The sequence below is a fragment of the Trematosphaeria pertusa genome, assembly GCF_010094035.1.
Source record: "Trematosphaeria pertusa strain CBS 122368 unplaced genomic scaffold BU26scaffold_8, whole genome shotgun sequence".
In the NCBI taxonomy this organism is placed as follows: Eukaryota; Fungi; Ascomycota; class Dothideomycetes; order Pleosporales; family Trematosphaeriaceae; genus Trematosphaeria; species Trematosphaeria pertusa.
This window is the reverse complement of record NW_022987219.1, coordinates 1938061-1951882: the sequence shown is the minus strand read 5'-3', so window position 1 is coordinate 1951882 and position 13822 is coordinate 1938061. Positions and strand designations below refer to the sequence as shown.

Below are 13822 nucleotides of genomic sequence, written 5' to 3'. Positions count from 1 at the left end.
ATGGTGTTTCGGTTTTACAGTTGCACAAAGAGTGATGTTTTCCAAGATTGCTCGAGAGTGCAGCCCCAGGGATACTCGCAGCACGTGCTCGCAACTATTTTAGGCTTAGTGCCATCCCACAAGGCAGTCGTCGAGAAAGCTCAGACCGTCACCCGTTCACCAACAACCTAGATCGAACCTCAATAAATAATCTATATCCTTCATGTCCGCGAAAGGAATTCGCCGTAGAGAGGTGGTCGTTCTAGGGGAGCCAGGAGTGGGCAAAACATGCGTCGTCGACAAGGTACTCATGAAGCCCCGGCGAGAGCATTGAATCCACCACTGAACCACAAAACAGTTCCTGCGGAACACACATTTCGCGTGCTATGAAGTGATCGACCCCATTGGCGACATGTACCCCTATTACTTCCGCACGCTAGAAGTCGACGGAGAAAGCGAACGCATTGAACCCCTGGACGTCAACTCCGCGCTGTTTCGCGAACAGGATCCGAACCTCAACTTGGGGACGTTTGAAGCCATGCTCTCGCGCGCGGCTGGCGTTGTGCTGCTTTACGATATTACTTGTAAGAAGAGTTATGAGAATATCACGAGCGAGGGCTATTTGACTGTGTGGTGTAATCGGAAAGCTGAGCGCGCGGATGGAGAGAAGTATCCGGCTGGGAGGCAGAGGGTTGGTTGTGTGCTTGTGGGGAACAAGCTTGATTTAGCGGGTGAGAAGAGGGAGGTGAGGAGCGAAGTTGCGGCTGAATGGGCGAGCATGCAGGGCATGAGGTTTTATGAGCTGGACGCGTATAATAGGGAGGCGATCGAGGAAGTTATGAGAGACCTGGTGAGGAGCATTAAGAAGGCTGAGAGAAGAGACGAGGAGGATATCCAGATGAGCAAGCACACGGTGGAGAGGACCGGAGAAGGAACTTCTCAGGACGCAGAAGGTCGAGCAGGAAATCAGCAAGCCAGTCAAGACGCAGGGGATCAGCAACCAGCCTCGTCGAGTAAAAGCAAAGAAAAAGGAGGATGGAGGAAGTCCATGTCCCTACTCTGGGATGCCTTACCCCGGCTTACTCCAAAAGCGAAGCACTCGACATGAGCCCCACTATGTTCCGCCATCTTTCAAGACATCTCAGAATATTACCGTAGTACGGAATTTTCGCGGCAATCAGGAAGACCGTCGCGGCGCGCCGTCCAAAACGCGGGGCCATAGTTTGTGTCTAGTGTCTGAGCGTTGACATCATGTAGCTGATCGAGACGTTTCTCACAACATCCAACACAGTTGCATCCCCTAGTAGAAAGCCTGAGCCTGAGCATGTTTGGATACATTAGCCAGGAGCCCTTCGAGTTGTTATTATTACACAAAGTTACTTTTGAGGCGCTTTAAGCGCGAGGCATTACGACACCAGAGTCCCAGATCCCACTAACAGCCGAGTCACCAGGTACAAACTCTCCACGGCTACCAACCCAGAACGATCAGATGCCACCGGATCCGCGGCGTAAGCTTGAAAAGCTGTGTCGCAAGCTTTCGTTCTCGGTACGCAGCGCTTCGTTCTCCTTCCGAAGCCTACTATGGTCGATAGTGAGGCGCTGAATCAAGGCCATATGCTTGCTTTGTTGGTCTTCTATGCCCTGGCTCGGTAGGCCATCCGCCAGACCCGTAGCCTCCCGACTAAACATCGAATGTCTTTGTCATCCGCAGGGCGCACGTCCGTCTCATGAACTAGAAGTCTTCATCAGCCTTCTCACAAGCATGAATAGCCGAGTGCGCTATTCATATGGGCGTCTCTTTAAAGCCCGGGAGGAACTCGAGCGCGGATGAGGGCGTGTCGACGAAGGTCGTCACGCCGCATGACCCAGCCCGGGAAGTTGCTGGACGTGCGGAAGGGCCAGACTCCACACATGATTGGCGATCTCGTTGCTATGAAGTCGGCTCTGTCATAACGCTGTTCGTAGCTAGTGGTAAGAAGAAGGTTGGATAATGAGGTTGAAGCATGATCCGTTTCCGGCTTAGCTCGATGACGTCTAACCCACATTCGGGGAAGCTATCCCCTGAACCCCAGACAACTGCAGCTCTTCTCCCATCTCCACCACGTTCTCCTACCGACTTTATCAATCGCATCAATACACTCCACCGGTACGATACGCTTGGACGCGGTCTCCCCATTGAAGGCAAAATGGACAGGGTTCATCGCCTTTTTCCCGACGCTGCCCACCTCCTCTACCGGTCTGGCAGTCCTCACCCTCACTCACGAGACCCTGGCAGCGATAACCGACCTCTTATCTCCCGTTTGCAACTTCATAGAGGCCGAGCGTTCAGGCATCCGCTTTTCTACAGTCTTCCCTTGGTATGACGTTGAGGCCTTGTCCTGTTCCGAGTTCCCGACTGAGGTTCCTGCGACAAGCCCTTGGCTTGCCGTGTCCGGCGAATGGCAGGATATGAGCCTCCAACAGAACCGGATATCAACACTAGCACCATGTGAATCCCTCTTGGAATGCCTTGTCTCTCGGGAGCAAGTGCGTCATTGGCTGCTTTTGTGTGGCGCAGCGGGGAGAAGGAGTTGCGCCTTACTTGGCGTGTGCATCTATCGTATTCCGATCCAACATCACGCCGGGCTTGTGCGATCTGAGGCCTCACAGTGTGACAGCGGCCCAGAAATCTCCTGTCTTGGCGAGGCAACGCGCACGCTCGCGCGTACAAAAGCTTGGAGTGCCCAGGCTTGAGACGCTGCACATTTGCGATCGGCAAACCGCGCGCCTGGAACGACATCTTCACCCACCCCCAACGTCACCGCTCCATGCCCTAACTTCCTCCGTTGCCTCTCCTCGCGCGAAGACTCTAACCTTCCTCTGGCTCCAACGTACAGCCCACCATGAACGTTATTCGGCGCATTGGCAGGTCCTTCTCCCCTATCGAAAAGTCGGACGAGGGTCGCGATCAATGGCCTTCTCGCGCAGGCTTTCTCCTCGCCGCGGTAGGAGGGGCCATTGGCATGGGCAACCTGCTGCGCTATCCCAGCGTTGTCTTTAACAATCATGGGCTCCAGTGGTTTATTCCATACCTCATGGCCATCTTCATCATTGCCATTCCAGGTCTCATCCTCGAAGTGGCCATTGGACAGGCATACCAAGGCGGCACCGTCGTCGCGTACAACCACATGAACAAGCGACTCAAGGGCACAGGCATGGGCCTCCTCTTCATCGGCTTCGTCGTCAGCACCTACTTCAACACCATAGTTGCCTGGATCATGACCTTTTTCCGCCATTCGTTCCAAAGCCCGCTACCTTGGCAAGGCCGTTCACAAGAATTCTACGTCCAAAATGTTCTTCGAAGGGTCGAGCCAATAGAAGGCAGCTTAAGCGCCGACGGAAGCAGCGTGCTGTCCTATACCCAGTACCCTGGCACTGGCATCGTTGGCGAAGTCGCTGGGTGGTCAGCATTTGTCTGGTTCCTCACCTGGCTATGCATCTTCCAAGGGGTTGCCGTGACCGGGCGCGTCGTCTATTTCACCATGGGCTTACCGGTTGTAATGACTATTATCCTCATTGGACGCTCCGTCTCCTTGCCCAATGCGGGAGAGGGCGTGAAGCTTTACTTCGCGACTTGGAATGGCGGTAAACTGGCATCGTCGGGCATCTGGCAGGCAGCGTGCGGCCAGGTTTTCTTCTCCACAGGGGTCGGCTTTGGATACTATACCGCCTATGCGTCGTACAACAGGAAGTTCGCCAACGCCGTTCAGGACGCCATCATCATCGTATGCAGCAATGCCTCCTTCGAAGCTATCGCCGCGTTCGCAGTGTTTGGCGTTGTCGGCTACCTCGGTCTCGACCCCGACAGCGGCGAGACGCTCGCGGGCTCTTTCGATGTCGGCTTCGTCACCTATCCGGAAGCGCTTGCAGAGATGCCGGCCGCGCCCTTTTGGGCCGTGATCTTCTTCCTCACGCTGCTGTTTCTCGGGGTAAGCTCGGCTTTCGCCATGATCGATGCCATTGTGACGCTCGTTATGGATATGAGCCCCAAGCTTTCGCGGCCACTTGTCGTCACCAGCCTCATAACCATGATGTACCTACTATCCCTCCCTTACTGCACGGAGTTCGGATACTATCACCTCAACGGGATCGATGCTTGGACGAGCAACATGGCGCTCATTTTCGTAGTATGGTCCGAATGCGTCACCTCCACGACCGTCTATCGCTGGAAGGATGTCGTCAGCCAAGTTGGGGTGCCGGCCTTTGTAACGTATAATGTTGGATATTTTGGTGGCCAGATCTTTGGTGTCGCAGTAGGGCACGCTGTAAGCCCTTCCGCTGGGGCCGGGCTTGGTTTCGGTCTCTTCATCGCGGGAACAGCGATCGCGCTCTTAATAGCGAAGAGTCCAGACTCTCGAGCGCCGCGTTTCTGGGGGAGAAATCTATACACGAGCCGGCTATGGTATATGGCATTCTATTCGGTAAGATCACGTCGAGATCGATTGTGTTTACAGCATCGAAGCTAATATATTCAGGGCAATCAACTTAAGCGCGACTTGAACGTCATTGTCGCAACCGGCAAAAACTGGAGTATTCCTGTCTTCTGGTCGCCCCTCTTGCGCTACGCCTCGGCACCCATTCTAGCCATCATCTTCAGCTTCGCCTATCCCAGCTTCTACCAAGTGCGATACGATCCGCTGAATATAGTAGGCTTCGCGGCCGCACACTGCTGTCTGCTCATCATCGTGCTCGGCTTTATCGTCCCAAAGTGGTTCGACGTATTCATTCCTCCGGAGCGGCGCGAAGAGGGCGATGTCATTACAGCTCCGCATGTGGTGAGCGGCGTCATCGAGGCACACAGGGACCATGAGATTGAGAGTGGGTCGGCGGAGATCGAGCACAAGGGAGCTTCTGAGCCGAAGACGCCCTAAAGGGTCGGGCTGGGAGCACTTATTGCCTAGCGGAAGGGTTTTTCATGTTTCCTGTCACTTCCGGGTCAGCCAGCGTCACTTGACTTATGCAGAGCACGGATACCAGGGATTGCCTTCGATAGAATTTCTTCTTTGCCTATATGGGCCTGACTGCCATGGCTGGTAAGCCCGAGCGGTTATCTCCCATTTTCGCATACGCATACACGTCATTCCCAGCTCACTGAGGTGCCACTCGTCTCTGTATTTGTTTCGAAGCAATCCCTCAATCATTATGCAATTGACAGGAGACCTCCGGAGACCAGGAGATTGCATACGAGTATGGCGTTGAATACCAACAAGGTCGTTCTGGAGATATGTCTCAGATTTCTGCTTGAATCCCTCTTGTCTACTGGCTTCCACGATGACGGATTACGAATCTCCGTTTCCCTCCTCAGGCGGAACACTCCGGAGAAGACAATCATGAGATGAAAATAGTGACCTGCCACGGTTTGGGCACCTCTCGACACCTACTGAGTCCAATGCATAAACTCTACTCCGTCGGCACCGTGGCGCCGCTTCAGAGGTAGTACTGTTGTACGACAGTAAGCGGGGGCGGTTCTTGTCGCCATGCCACACTTCCCCTCCCCCGTACCACCTTAGAAACCCTTCCAACGGTTCCAAACCTTCACTTTCATCCATCCTACCCGTCTCCATCGAGTCATGTCGTCACGCTTTCCACTCCCCCTTCAACCTGTTCACATCTATCTCTCCCTCTCCCTGTCCCTCCTATTCCTCATCTCCCACACTCCCAACACCCTCGCCGCCGAGCTCTGCTACTATCCCAACGGAGAGTACTCGGAAGAAACACCCTGCAATCTCACCGCCGAAGTAAGCCACTGCTGCGATTCGCTCGACAAGTGTCTCTCCAACGGACTCTGCATCTGGAACGCAACCGAGCACACAGGCATATCATACGTGCGCGGCACTTGCACGGACCATTCATGGACGGATCCGCTGTGTCCGCGGCAATGCCTCCTCAGTACGCAACCAACCAACCCCATCTTTCCTTCCTCCATCCTGCAAAGTAGCCCATCTGACTGACTGACCTTCCCACCCTCAGACCAGGACACCCCGACCAACCCATCCGCGTATGACTTCCGCGCCAGCGGCGTCCTGGTCCTCGAGTGCGGCGCGCAGGGCTACGCGACAGAGGCGGAATATTGCTGCGAGTCGCGCGGGGAGGGGACGCGCTGCTGTGCCACGTCGACGGCGGTTTTTCGCTTGCATGCTGCTACTAAGGGCGCTTTTACCGGGTATTCGAGTACGTCTTTTACGTCGCCTACGACGTCTCTGCCTGCGACTTCTGCGTCTTTAGAATCGTCGTCGAGGCTGTCTTTTACAACCACGTCTCCAACGTCCACGGCGGACCCACGAGGTTCAAACAGCGATAGCTCGGGTGTGAAGATAGGCGCAGGCATAGGGGGCGCAGTTGCGGGCTGCTTAGCGCTAGTCGCTCTGATATTAATCTTTCGTTGGAGGAGAAAGAAGCCGCGGGATGAAGACGTGCACGCGCAGCTGGTCGGCGAGGCTTCGAAGCACGGTGGGGAGAACGATGCACTGGGGAAAGCCGAGATGGATGCTCAAGGAGAGGTTATCGAGCTGCCTGCAAGGGAGAGGCTTCATGAGCTTCCGGCTGGAGCGGGGGCGTAGTAAGGAAGAGGGCGGGGAGGGTGGATGTTCCGACGCACTGCTGACGTTGAGAAGGAAAGGATGGGAGCATTAGGGAGATGAGGGGAACGAGGTTCTTCACTAAAGTCTAGCACCAGCGAAGGTCAAGCGCATAGCTAACTTCCACTGAGTTTTCGACGGCGTTCGGGGGTACCCCAGCTTCATTCATTGCATCTCAGCCATGCGCCCGAACACCTCATTTTCAATCCTCGGCATCAACGGCCGGGGGATCCTCCCTCGGCGAATACATCTCCTCGCCTCCCCTTGTTACCGTGCAGATCCTAACGCTACCCTTTCTACCCGCGCCCCGCTCTGCAGCATCTCCACCATAGTATGTTATAAATTTCTCGAGCGCACCGGGGTACACCATAGGAGGGAACCCCTTGGTATCAGGTCAAACTTGAAAGTACTATTATTGACATTATACTGACTTAGATCCTCATACTCATAAACCCAGACCGTCCAAGTAGCCAACCAGGTCAGATGCGCAGCCGCACACCTCGACACGGATTCCTTCAAAACCCCCCGGCGGCACCCTTAGCCGACAATCGCCCTAATACCCTTGGAATCCAACTTCGGCAGTGGAATAATAAGATCGTGAACGCGCTTCACATCGCTCTCATCCGTCTCGAACAACTCTAGCTTCGGGCCGTCGGGGCGGTACAGGACGGCTAGCGCTAAATGCATCTCTGCCTGGGCGAGACTAGAAAACTATTAGCCATCATCCGAGGACCAGGGAAGTGGATAATGGTAAGTAAGGGAGGGAAAAGAAGTATCTTACTTCATTCCCAGACAGTTTCTGGATCCGCGTGCGAAAGGCACTAGATTTCGATGCAATGCCGGATCGACTTTGCCCATCCAGCGCTCGGGGATGAACTTGTCGGGCTCCGGGTAGACGGTGGCATCGGTGTGCATGAGGTATGCAGACATGCCTACTGGGACCTGTAGCAAGGTTAGACCGTCCTGTGCAGTGAGTGACTGAGAAGATGCGATGCATGACTTACGCCGACGGGGATGGTCCACTGCTTGTACTGGATGGGGACGTCGGGCGAGATACGCGGAAGCCGGTGCATGACGCCGTAGCTCAGTCTACCGAAGGATTAGCGTTGACGCAGCGGCGAAATGGAAGGAGGCATACCGGAGCGATTCCTGGATAATCCCGTGCAGCAACGGTAACTTCTCTAGCTCGGCCCACGTCGACACGCGCCTTGGCCAATCCAGCATTGGCTCTCGCAGCTCCTCTTGCAGCTGCTTACGCATTTCCGGCCTCGCAAGTATATAATACGACGCGAAGCCAATCGTGTGCGCGGTGGTGGTCGTCCCGCCCGCAAGCAGCACCTGCGCCTCCTTCGCGAGACGTTCCTCCGATCGCTCGGAGGCCGGCATGTCGCTGTTGGCTAGGTGGAGGAACACGGAGCTCTTGGCGTCGGTCTTGATGCCTTTGCGATCGTTTTCTTCTTTGATGCGCGTGGTTTCGCGGATTACGTGCTTCGCCACATTCTTGAAGTCGTTGAAGACTTGGCCTTGGGGGAAGGCCCAGAGGAGGACGGACATGGGGATGCGGCTCACAAGTTGTACGATCCATGGGAAGCCGGTGAAGAGAGGGATTGAGATGACCATTTTGAAGATGACATTGAACCTAGACATGGTCAGCGAGAGTCGTGGCAGAAACGGCGGGGGAAGCATACCACTCTGGTGCAAAGTCCGGGTCGTCCATGAACTCTTCTCTATCGGGATCGTCTTGGCCGGTTGAGAGACAGATGCGCCCGATGATGTCGCCACTGAAGGCACTGAAGACATGGTCGAGCCTGACGATTTTCCCTTTGGGAAGCTGCTTCAGTCGGTTCTCCATTTTCAGCGCAATGTCTGCGATGAGACTCTGTAAGCGCTGGACGCCCATTCGTGAGAAGAATGGATCAAGGGGCTTCCGTCGTTGCTTATGGAGACTGTGGTCTTTGGTGAGGAGATGCGAGGCTACGATCGTTAGATGCGATCAGGCATGTTTACGTGGAATACTGACCATCGAAGTCGATTCCCTTGATGAAGACATCGTAATGCTCTGTACGACGTTTGCTCTCCGTAACATAGAGCTCATTGTAAAAGCTCGGGTCGTGGATGGATAATTCGTTAGGGTTGATCCGGATTATCGGACCTGATATGGTTAGTGTTGCTTATTCCACATATCGCTGCCGTTCTCATGGGAAACCCACCGTATTTCTTGTGCATGCGCTCGATCTCAAAGACATATTTGCCATTGTACCTGTAGTCGAAGTAGAACTCGTACCACCCGGTCGCAGCGGCGAGTTTGGACCCTGGGAACTTCGCAAGTGGGGAGAAGTACAGCCGGTAGATAACGAGGCATACGAAGCGGATGACGGAAACGGCCGCGAAGGCGCCGATGGCGACTGCGTAGTTAGGCACGCCCGCCATTCCGGATGTGAATTGCAACTGTTCGAAGCCCCGAAGCCAAGGGAGTATATTAATATGTGCTTCTGATGGGCTTCGAATTCGTCCGGATCGACGGTTGAAAGAGATGGAGACGATTTCGAAGCGGCAGTCTAGGCGCGGGATATCAAGCGCAGACCGCCTGTCTGGCGAGCCGAGTACGAGTCGCTAGTATTACGCTACTGCGAAGAGCGCATAGCCGCCGTATGGCCGCCGCCCGCTACTGTGTAACCAGCTGCTTCGAGCATAGTCGGCGCTCATTCGAAACGGAGCCAGATGCACGAACGATTGGAGGGCCGAGCGCGGTGATAGTAGTTGGACGGTGAAGCGAGGTTGGCGACGGAAGTGGGGTGGCGGGATTCGCCAGGAACAGCCGGAAGGCGTAACAGGGGGTGTCGTAAACCATGCTCGTGCTTGTTGTTTGCTCTTACGTGAAAGGTACAACTTGTCGACACCAGGGACTAGCCATGCTGTTGCCCGAGGCCATCGATAACGCGCGGATGGATGCGGTTAGAATCGACCCACTATTCACAATCACCTTCGCTGATCCAACGCTTGTCGCGCCTGGGGAAGCGGTACTATCGGCTATAATGGGGACATAACGGCCCCGCGGTAGGGTCATATACTTTGCCAATCTACCGCTCCGGCCATCTGTTCTTGTCACACTGTAACCCAAGTCGATGGAGTTCAACTTTTCCGAGGAATTGGATCCGGTCACGTACCGCGACGATGGCCTGGCGCACGGAATCCCTCTGAGGATCCACAAGGACCCGTTCAAGGAGATTGCGGGTGCGATTCGCGCGCAGAAGGACTGGAGCTACCACGTCAGTCCCGTGAGCGATTATCTGGGTGGACTGGGACAGCCGTTCAGTTTCATTCGAGTGACGATCCCCGAATGCCTTCCCGAGCGTCTGGAAGTCATGTCGTACGCTAACGAGTATGCTTTTCTCTACGATGGTATGCACCCCATGTCATTGAGGTTGCCAGACGCTAACACTTCTAGACCAAATGGAGAATCTGGATCTGAAGAATGTTAGTAACATGCAGACTGCGTGAAAATGGGCGCGTACTAAGCCAGTGCAGTTCCAGGAAGGCCGAGACGACATGCTCCATGTATTCGGCGCCGACGCGTTGAACCACGCCGTAACAGCCGACGTGCGCCCCGAAAAGAAGCTTCAAGCTCATATGCTGGAAGAGATGATGGCCATCGACCATACTCGCGCCGTCGTCACGATGCAGGCTTGGGCGAAATTCGTCCAGCTCGCGTCGCGCACCAGGGCTGCGCCCTTCGAGACACTGGACGAGTACGTTCCGAGCAGGACTATTGATGCCGGAGAACTGTATGCGATGTTTACTTCAGCGTCGCGAGCGAACTTGCACTGACAAGCAATAGCTTCTGGTTTGGCATGCTCACCTTCGGCATGGCGCTCACAATCCCCGACTCCGAACTCGACCTCTGCATGCAATTAGCACGTCCCGGATATGCAGCTATTAGCCTGTCGAACGACCTCTACTCGTGGCGGAAAGAGCGCAAAGACGCCGAAGCCGCTGGCCAGGACTACGTGTTCAACGCCATCTGGGTCATCATGCGGGAGCGAAAGTGCAGCGAGGCGGAAGCCATGCTGGTCTGCAAAGACGAGATCAAGAAATACATCGCCGAGTATGACAAGGTCGTGAAGAGGGCGAAGGATATGAGTCTGTCAAAGGATACGCTAGCCTACCTGGAAGCAGTCAGGTTGAGCCATGTCGGGAATTTGGTGTGGAGTATTTACTGTCCGAGGTATCATCAGGGGTCGGAGATCGGCGAAGTGCCGAGACTCTGAATAGGAGGAATGATCGTGCAGGAGGGGAGGTTCACCGATGACGGATATTTTCTTCATGACGACCCTTGTGATTGGCTGGGCGCCGGCGCAACGGTTCGGGATCAACTGGGGCGTGTCCGAGGTGCATGTTCCCCAAGAGAATGGATAGCCAGAGATACGCGCACACCTGATGCCCAATCCAGACATGTTTGCAGGGCTGCACCGGATCATTCAGTGCCGGAGATAGAATAGGCCTAGCGTCTTGGCAGACTCCTGTAGCTCTTCTCTGATCGCTCACGGCTCAACGCCTTCCTATACTACCCTCCACCTCACGTCTTCGAACAAAACCAGTACACGTCTCTTTACAGTAACTTCTTCTAGATTTGTGTCTTCTTTAGCACCCGAAATGGCAACACCACCTGCTCGGCCAGATGCGCTGCACCCACCGCGCCCACCCATATGCAGATGAACCAAGGGAGTTGCATTTTGGATTGCATTTCATGGTTCCACAGCGTTGAGATTGTATATTCGCGGAAGCCAGAGTCCCGGGACTGCCGATCGATGCAGAGGACCCCGAGCCGCCCTCGAAGAAATTCAACTTTGATCGGAATATTGACTCTATCGGAGAACGCAGCACAACCGACCATGAGAGAGCTGCATTCCAGCGGCTTCTGGACGGCATTGAACCACGACGACGCGGTAGAGTCCCAATGGTTTTCCCAAGCGGGGACGAGGAAGCCGAGCAAGAAGAGGGGCGATCTGTAGATGTGGCTGACCATGATTTGATTACGTAGGTAGGAAATCCCGAGACAGTCCTTGATGGATATGAAGGGATTCCCTTGTTCCCTTATTCCGCTTGATAGGGCCTATTGTCCGAAAAGTTTAAGCTCAATCCTTGGAGCGTGTGCAAAGTTTTAAGGGTCGTTCTAGTCAAATAGTATATGAATAAGTCAACTCGTCTGTGAGTCTACCCTGATCCGAAGTTCCCCAATATCATTTGATCCTGTATAGGCAAGCCGAGGTCGTCTTTTGAAAGCCAATGGTGAACTCAGGGATTCAATATCACCTGCCTAATCCAGCAAGCGGCTTAGCAAACCCAGCCCCGTAAGCGGTCCACTTCACATTCAATCCCATCTCATTACCAGCACAAACTTCTTGGAATCACACCAAGAACGGCAGAACATCCTTCCGCCTCAAATTGCCATTATGGACGCCATTGAGTTGCAAGACCGCCGGCCTCCCTTGGAGAACACAACGTCCAACCACGATGACTCAACACCAGCAGCGCCCCCAACGCCAAAGCACCCACACGGCATACGCCTTCTTCTCATAACCATCGGCCTGATCCTCAGCATTCTGCTCGCCGCACTTGACCAATCCATCATCGCAACAGCCATTCCCAGCATCACCGACTCTTTCGGCAGCATTTCCAACATCGCCTGGTACGGCTCTGCGTACTCCATCACGAACACAGCCTTCCAGTCCTCCTGGGGAAAAGCATATCGCTACTTCGACCTCAAGCGCACCTTCTTCCTAGCAATTGCTGTGTTTGAGATCGGCAATGTGATCTGCGCAACCGCGCCGAGTAGTACCGTGTTGATTCTGGGACGGGTGGTGAGTGGGCTGGGCGGTGGTGGCGTCATGACAGGCGCTTTCATTATTATTGCATTTACGGTGGAGGAGAGGCTGCGCGCGGCATATATGGGTGTGCTGGGCGTGACGTTTGGGAGTGCGAGTGTCGTGGGGCCGTTGATGGGCGGCGCATTGACGGACGGGCCTGGCTGGAGGTGGTGTTTTTGGTAAGCTTTTATTCTTGTATCATGTTGGTGCCCATGACTGAGACTTCAAAGGGTGTTCTTGCCTATCGGCTTCGCGGCGACCGCGATTATGTTCCTGGCGTTTAAATCTCCCATGGCTCCCAAGGAAGCGACACTTCCGGAGCGTTTCATCCAGATGGATCTCGGAGGGGGCACGCTCGCGACCGGCGCACTATCCTGCTTCGTGCTCACCATGCACTGGGCCGGAGTCTATTCTTGGGGCCATCGCCGCGTCATCCTCAGTCTCGTCGGGTTTATCTTGCTCTTCATCTGCTTCGTCGCGAACGAGTGGTGGATGGGCAGCAAGGCCATGGTGCAAGCGCACTTACTCAAGAACAAGCTCATCCTGGCGAATCTGGGGTACATCTTCTTCCTCGCAGGGGCGTTCTTCCCTCTGCTGTACACACTTCCGGTGCAGTTCCAGTCCGTCAACGATACGTCCGCATCGCAGAGTGGCGTCCGCCTTATCCCGCTCATCCTAGGCGTGTCAGTGTTCACTATGGTATCCAATGGCCTGCTGACCTTTTGGCGGCATTACAAGCCGTTCCTCTTAGTTGGTGCCTTGCTCGCTACAGCTGGGGTCTCGAATATCTACACTCTGAATGCCACCGCAACGACCGCGACATGGATTGGATACGAAGTCCTGACCGCAACAGGCGTTGGGCTCGCCTTGCAGATCCCCATGATCGCCAATCAAGCCGCAGTAGGCGCAGACGACATGGCCGCCGTGACCTCGCTCACCCTGTTTATCGAGAACTGCGGCACAGCTCTGTTCGTCGCAAGTGGTGAAGCAGCTTTTACGCAGGCTCTTGTAGACAGCTTGGGGCGCAACCTTCCGAGTGTGGATCCTCATACCATCCTAAATGCTGGGGCGACGCAGGTCCGAAACCTCTTCAGTGACGGCGAACTGGACCAGATTCTGTCGAGCTACTTGTACGGCTGCAAGGTCAGCCATATTATTTCGGTGTCATGCGGTGCGGCCGCCAGTCTGATATCGATGTCGAATGCTGGGCCAGCTGCTGTGAGGGAAGTCAAGCTGAGGTTGAAGAAGAGTCACGCTGGTTGATCAAGGTTGGTTCACAAATTCTCCGATCGCAAGGAAAATAAATTCTAATGCGCTCCGTTTACAGCACCCAGCCTCCATTACATCCATTCTCTAATC

General features: G+C 54.7%; 7 protein-coding genes across 7 annotated transcripts; 5 read left to right on the top strand and 2 right to left on the bottom strand.

The window, feature by feature from the left end:
* Position 1: 1 nt before the first annotated feature.
* Positions 2-1380, top strand: BU26DRAFT_486293 (P-loop containing nucleoside triphosphate hydrolase protein). Its single transcript, XM_033825915.1, has 2 exons — positions 2-283; positions 338-1380. Exons 1-2 carry the CDS (start codon positions 203-205, stop codon positions 1085-1087), a joined length of 831 nt encoding a protein of 276 aa, XP_033683563.1. The 5' UTR covers positions 2-202; the 3' UTR covers positions 1088-1380.
* A 32-nt stretch (positions 1381-1412) lies between these two features.
* On the bottom strand, positions 1413-1799 carry BU26DRAFT_520237 (uncharacterized protein). Its single transcript, XM_033829249.1, has one exon. The coding sequence runs from the start codon at positions 1666-1668 to the stop codon at positions 1465-1467; it is 204 nt and encodes a 67-aa protein (XP_033683562.1). The 5' UTR covers positions 1669-1799; the 3' UTR covers positions 1413-1464.
* Positions 1800-2697: 898 nt separating this feature from the next.
* BU26DRAFT_338134 (Sodium:neurotransmitter symporter family protein) lies at positions 2698-5239 on the top strand. The gene is made up of 2 exons (XM_033822273.1): positions 2698-4439; positions 4494-5239. The coding sequence occupies exons 1-2, from the start codon at positions 2862-2864 to the stop codon at positions 4887-4889; spliced, it is 1974 nt and encodes a 657-aa protein (XP_033683561.1). The 5' UTR covers positions 2698-2861; the 3' UTR covers positions 4890-5239.
* A 301-nt stretch (positions 5240-5540) lies between these two features.
* BU26DRAFT_606002 (uncharacterized protein) lies at positions 5541-6651 on the top strand (the record flags this gene model as incomplete). Its single annotated transcript, XM_033835630.1, has 3 exons — positions 5541-5907; positions 5989-6574; positions 6633-6651. The coding sequence occupies exons 1-3, from the start codon at positions 5589-5591 to the stop codon at positions 6649-6651; spliced, it is 924 nt and encodes a 307-aa protein (XP_033683560.1). The 5' UTR covers positions 5541-5588.
* A 338-nt stretch (positions 6652-6989) lies between these two features.
* On the bottom strand, positions 6990-9127 carry BU26DRAFT_458940 (cytochrome P450). Its single transcript, XM_033824993.1, has 7 exons — positions 8807-9127; positions 8617-8748; positions 8285-8570; positions 7735-8235; positions 7601-7685; positions 7378-7538; positions 6990-7299 (listed from the first exon to the last, which is right to left on the bottom strand). Exons 1-7 carry the CDS (start codon positions 9024-9026, stop codon positions 7134-7136), a joined length of 1551 nt encoding a protein of 516 aa, XP_033683559.1. The 5' UTR covers positions 9027-9127; the 3' UTR covers positions 6990-7133.
* Positions 9128-9721: 594 nt separating this feature from the next.
* BU26DRAFT_428277 (terpenoid synthase) lies at positions 9722-10864 on the top strand (the record flags this gene model as incomplete). The annotated part of the gene is made up of 4 exons (XM_033823775.1): positions 9722-9998; positions 10045-10073; positions 10125-10381; positions 10435-10864. The coding sequence occupies 4 exons, from the start codon at positions 9722-9724 to the stop codon at positions 10862-10864; spliced, it is 993 nt and encodes a 330-aa protein (XP_033683558.1).
* A 1185-nt stretch (positions 10865-12049) lies between these two features.
* Positions 12050-13726, top strand: BU26DRAFT_565938 (MFS gliotoxin efflux transporter glia; the record flags this gene model as incomplete). The annotated part of the gene is made up of 2 exons (XM_033833454.1): positions 12050-12642; positions 12694-13726. The coding sequence occupies 2 exons, from the start codon at positions 12050-12052 to the stop codon at positions 13724-13726; spliced, it is 1626 nt and encodes a 541-aa protein (XP_033683557.1).
* Positions 13727-13822: the final 96 nt, after the last annotated feature.

Excerpts from the sequence above, each read along its gene's own strand:
- BU26DRAFT_486293 (XM_033825915.1), top strand. The coding sequence starts at position 203 with ATGTCCGCGAAAGGAATTCGCCGTAGAGAGGTGGTCGTTCTAGGGGAG. Across the intron at positions 284-337 it reads AAACATGCGTCGTCGACAAG|TTCCTGCGGAACACACATTT; the intron begins GTACTCATGAAG and ends ACCACAAAACAG.
- BU26DRAFT_520237 (XM_033829249.1), bottom strand. The coding sequence starts at position 1,668 with ATGTTTAGTCGGGAGGCTACGGGTCTGGCGGATGGCCTACCGAGCCAG.
- BU26DRAFT_338134 (XM_033822273.1), top strand. The coding sequence starts at position 2,862 with ATGAACGTTATTCGGCGCATTGGCAGGTCCTTCTCCCCTATCGAAAAG. Across the intron at positions 4,440-4,493 it reads GGTATATGGCATTCTATTCG|GGCAATCAACTTAAGCGCGA; the intron begins GTAAGATCACGT and ends TAATATATTCAG.
- BU26DRAFT_458940 (XM_033824993.1), bottom strand. The coding sequence starts at position 9,026 with ATGGCGGGCGTGCCTAACTACGCAGTCGCCATCGGCGCCTTCGCGGCC. Across the intron at positions 8,236-8,284 it reads CCGGACTTTGCACCAGAGTG|GTTCAATGTCATCTTCAAAA; the intron begins GTATGCTTCCCC and ends GACCATGTCTAG. Across the intron at positions 7,300-7,377 it reads AGAAACTGTCTGGGAATGAA|TCTCGCCCAGGCAGAGATGC; the intron begins GTAAGATACTTC and ends ATAGTTTTCTAG.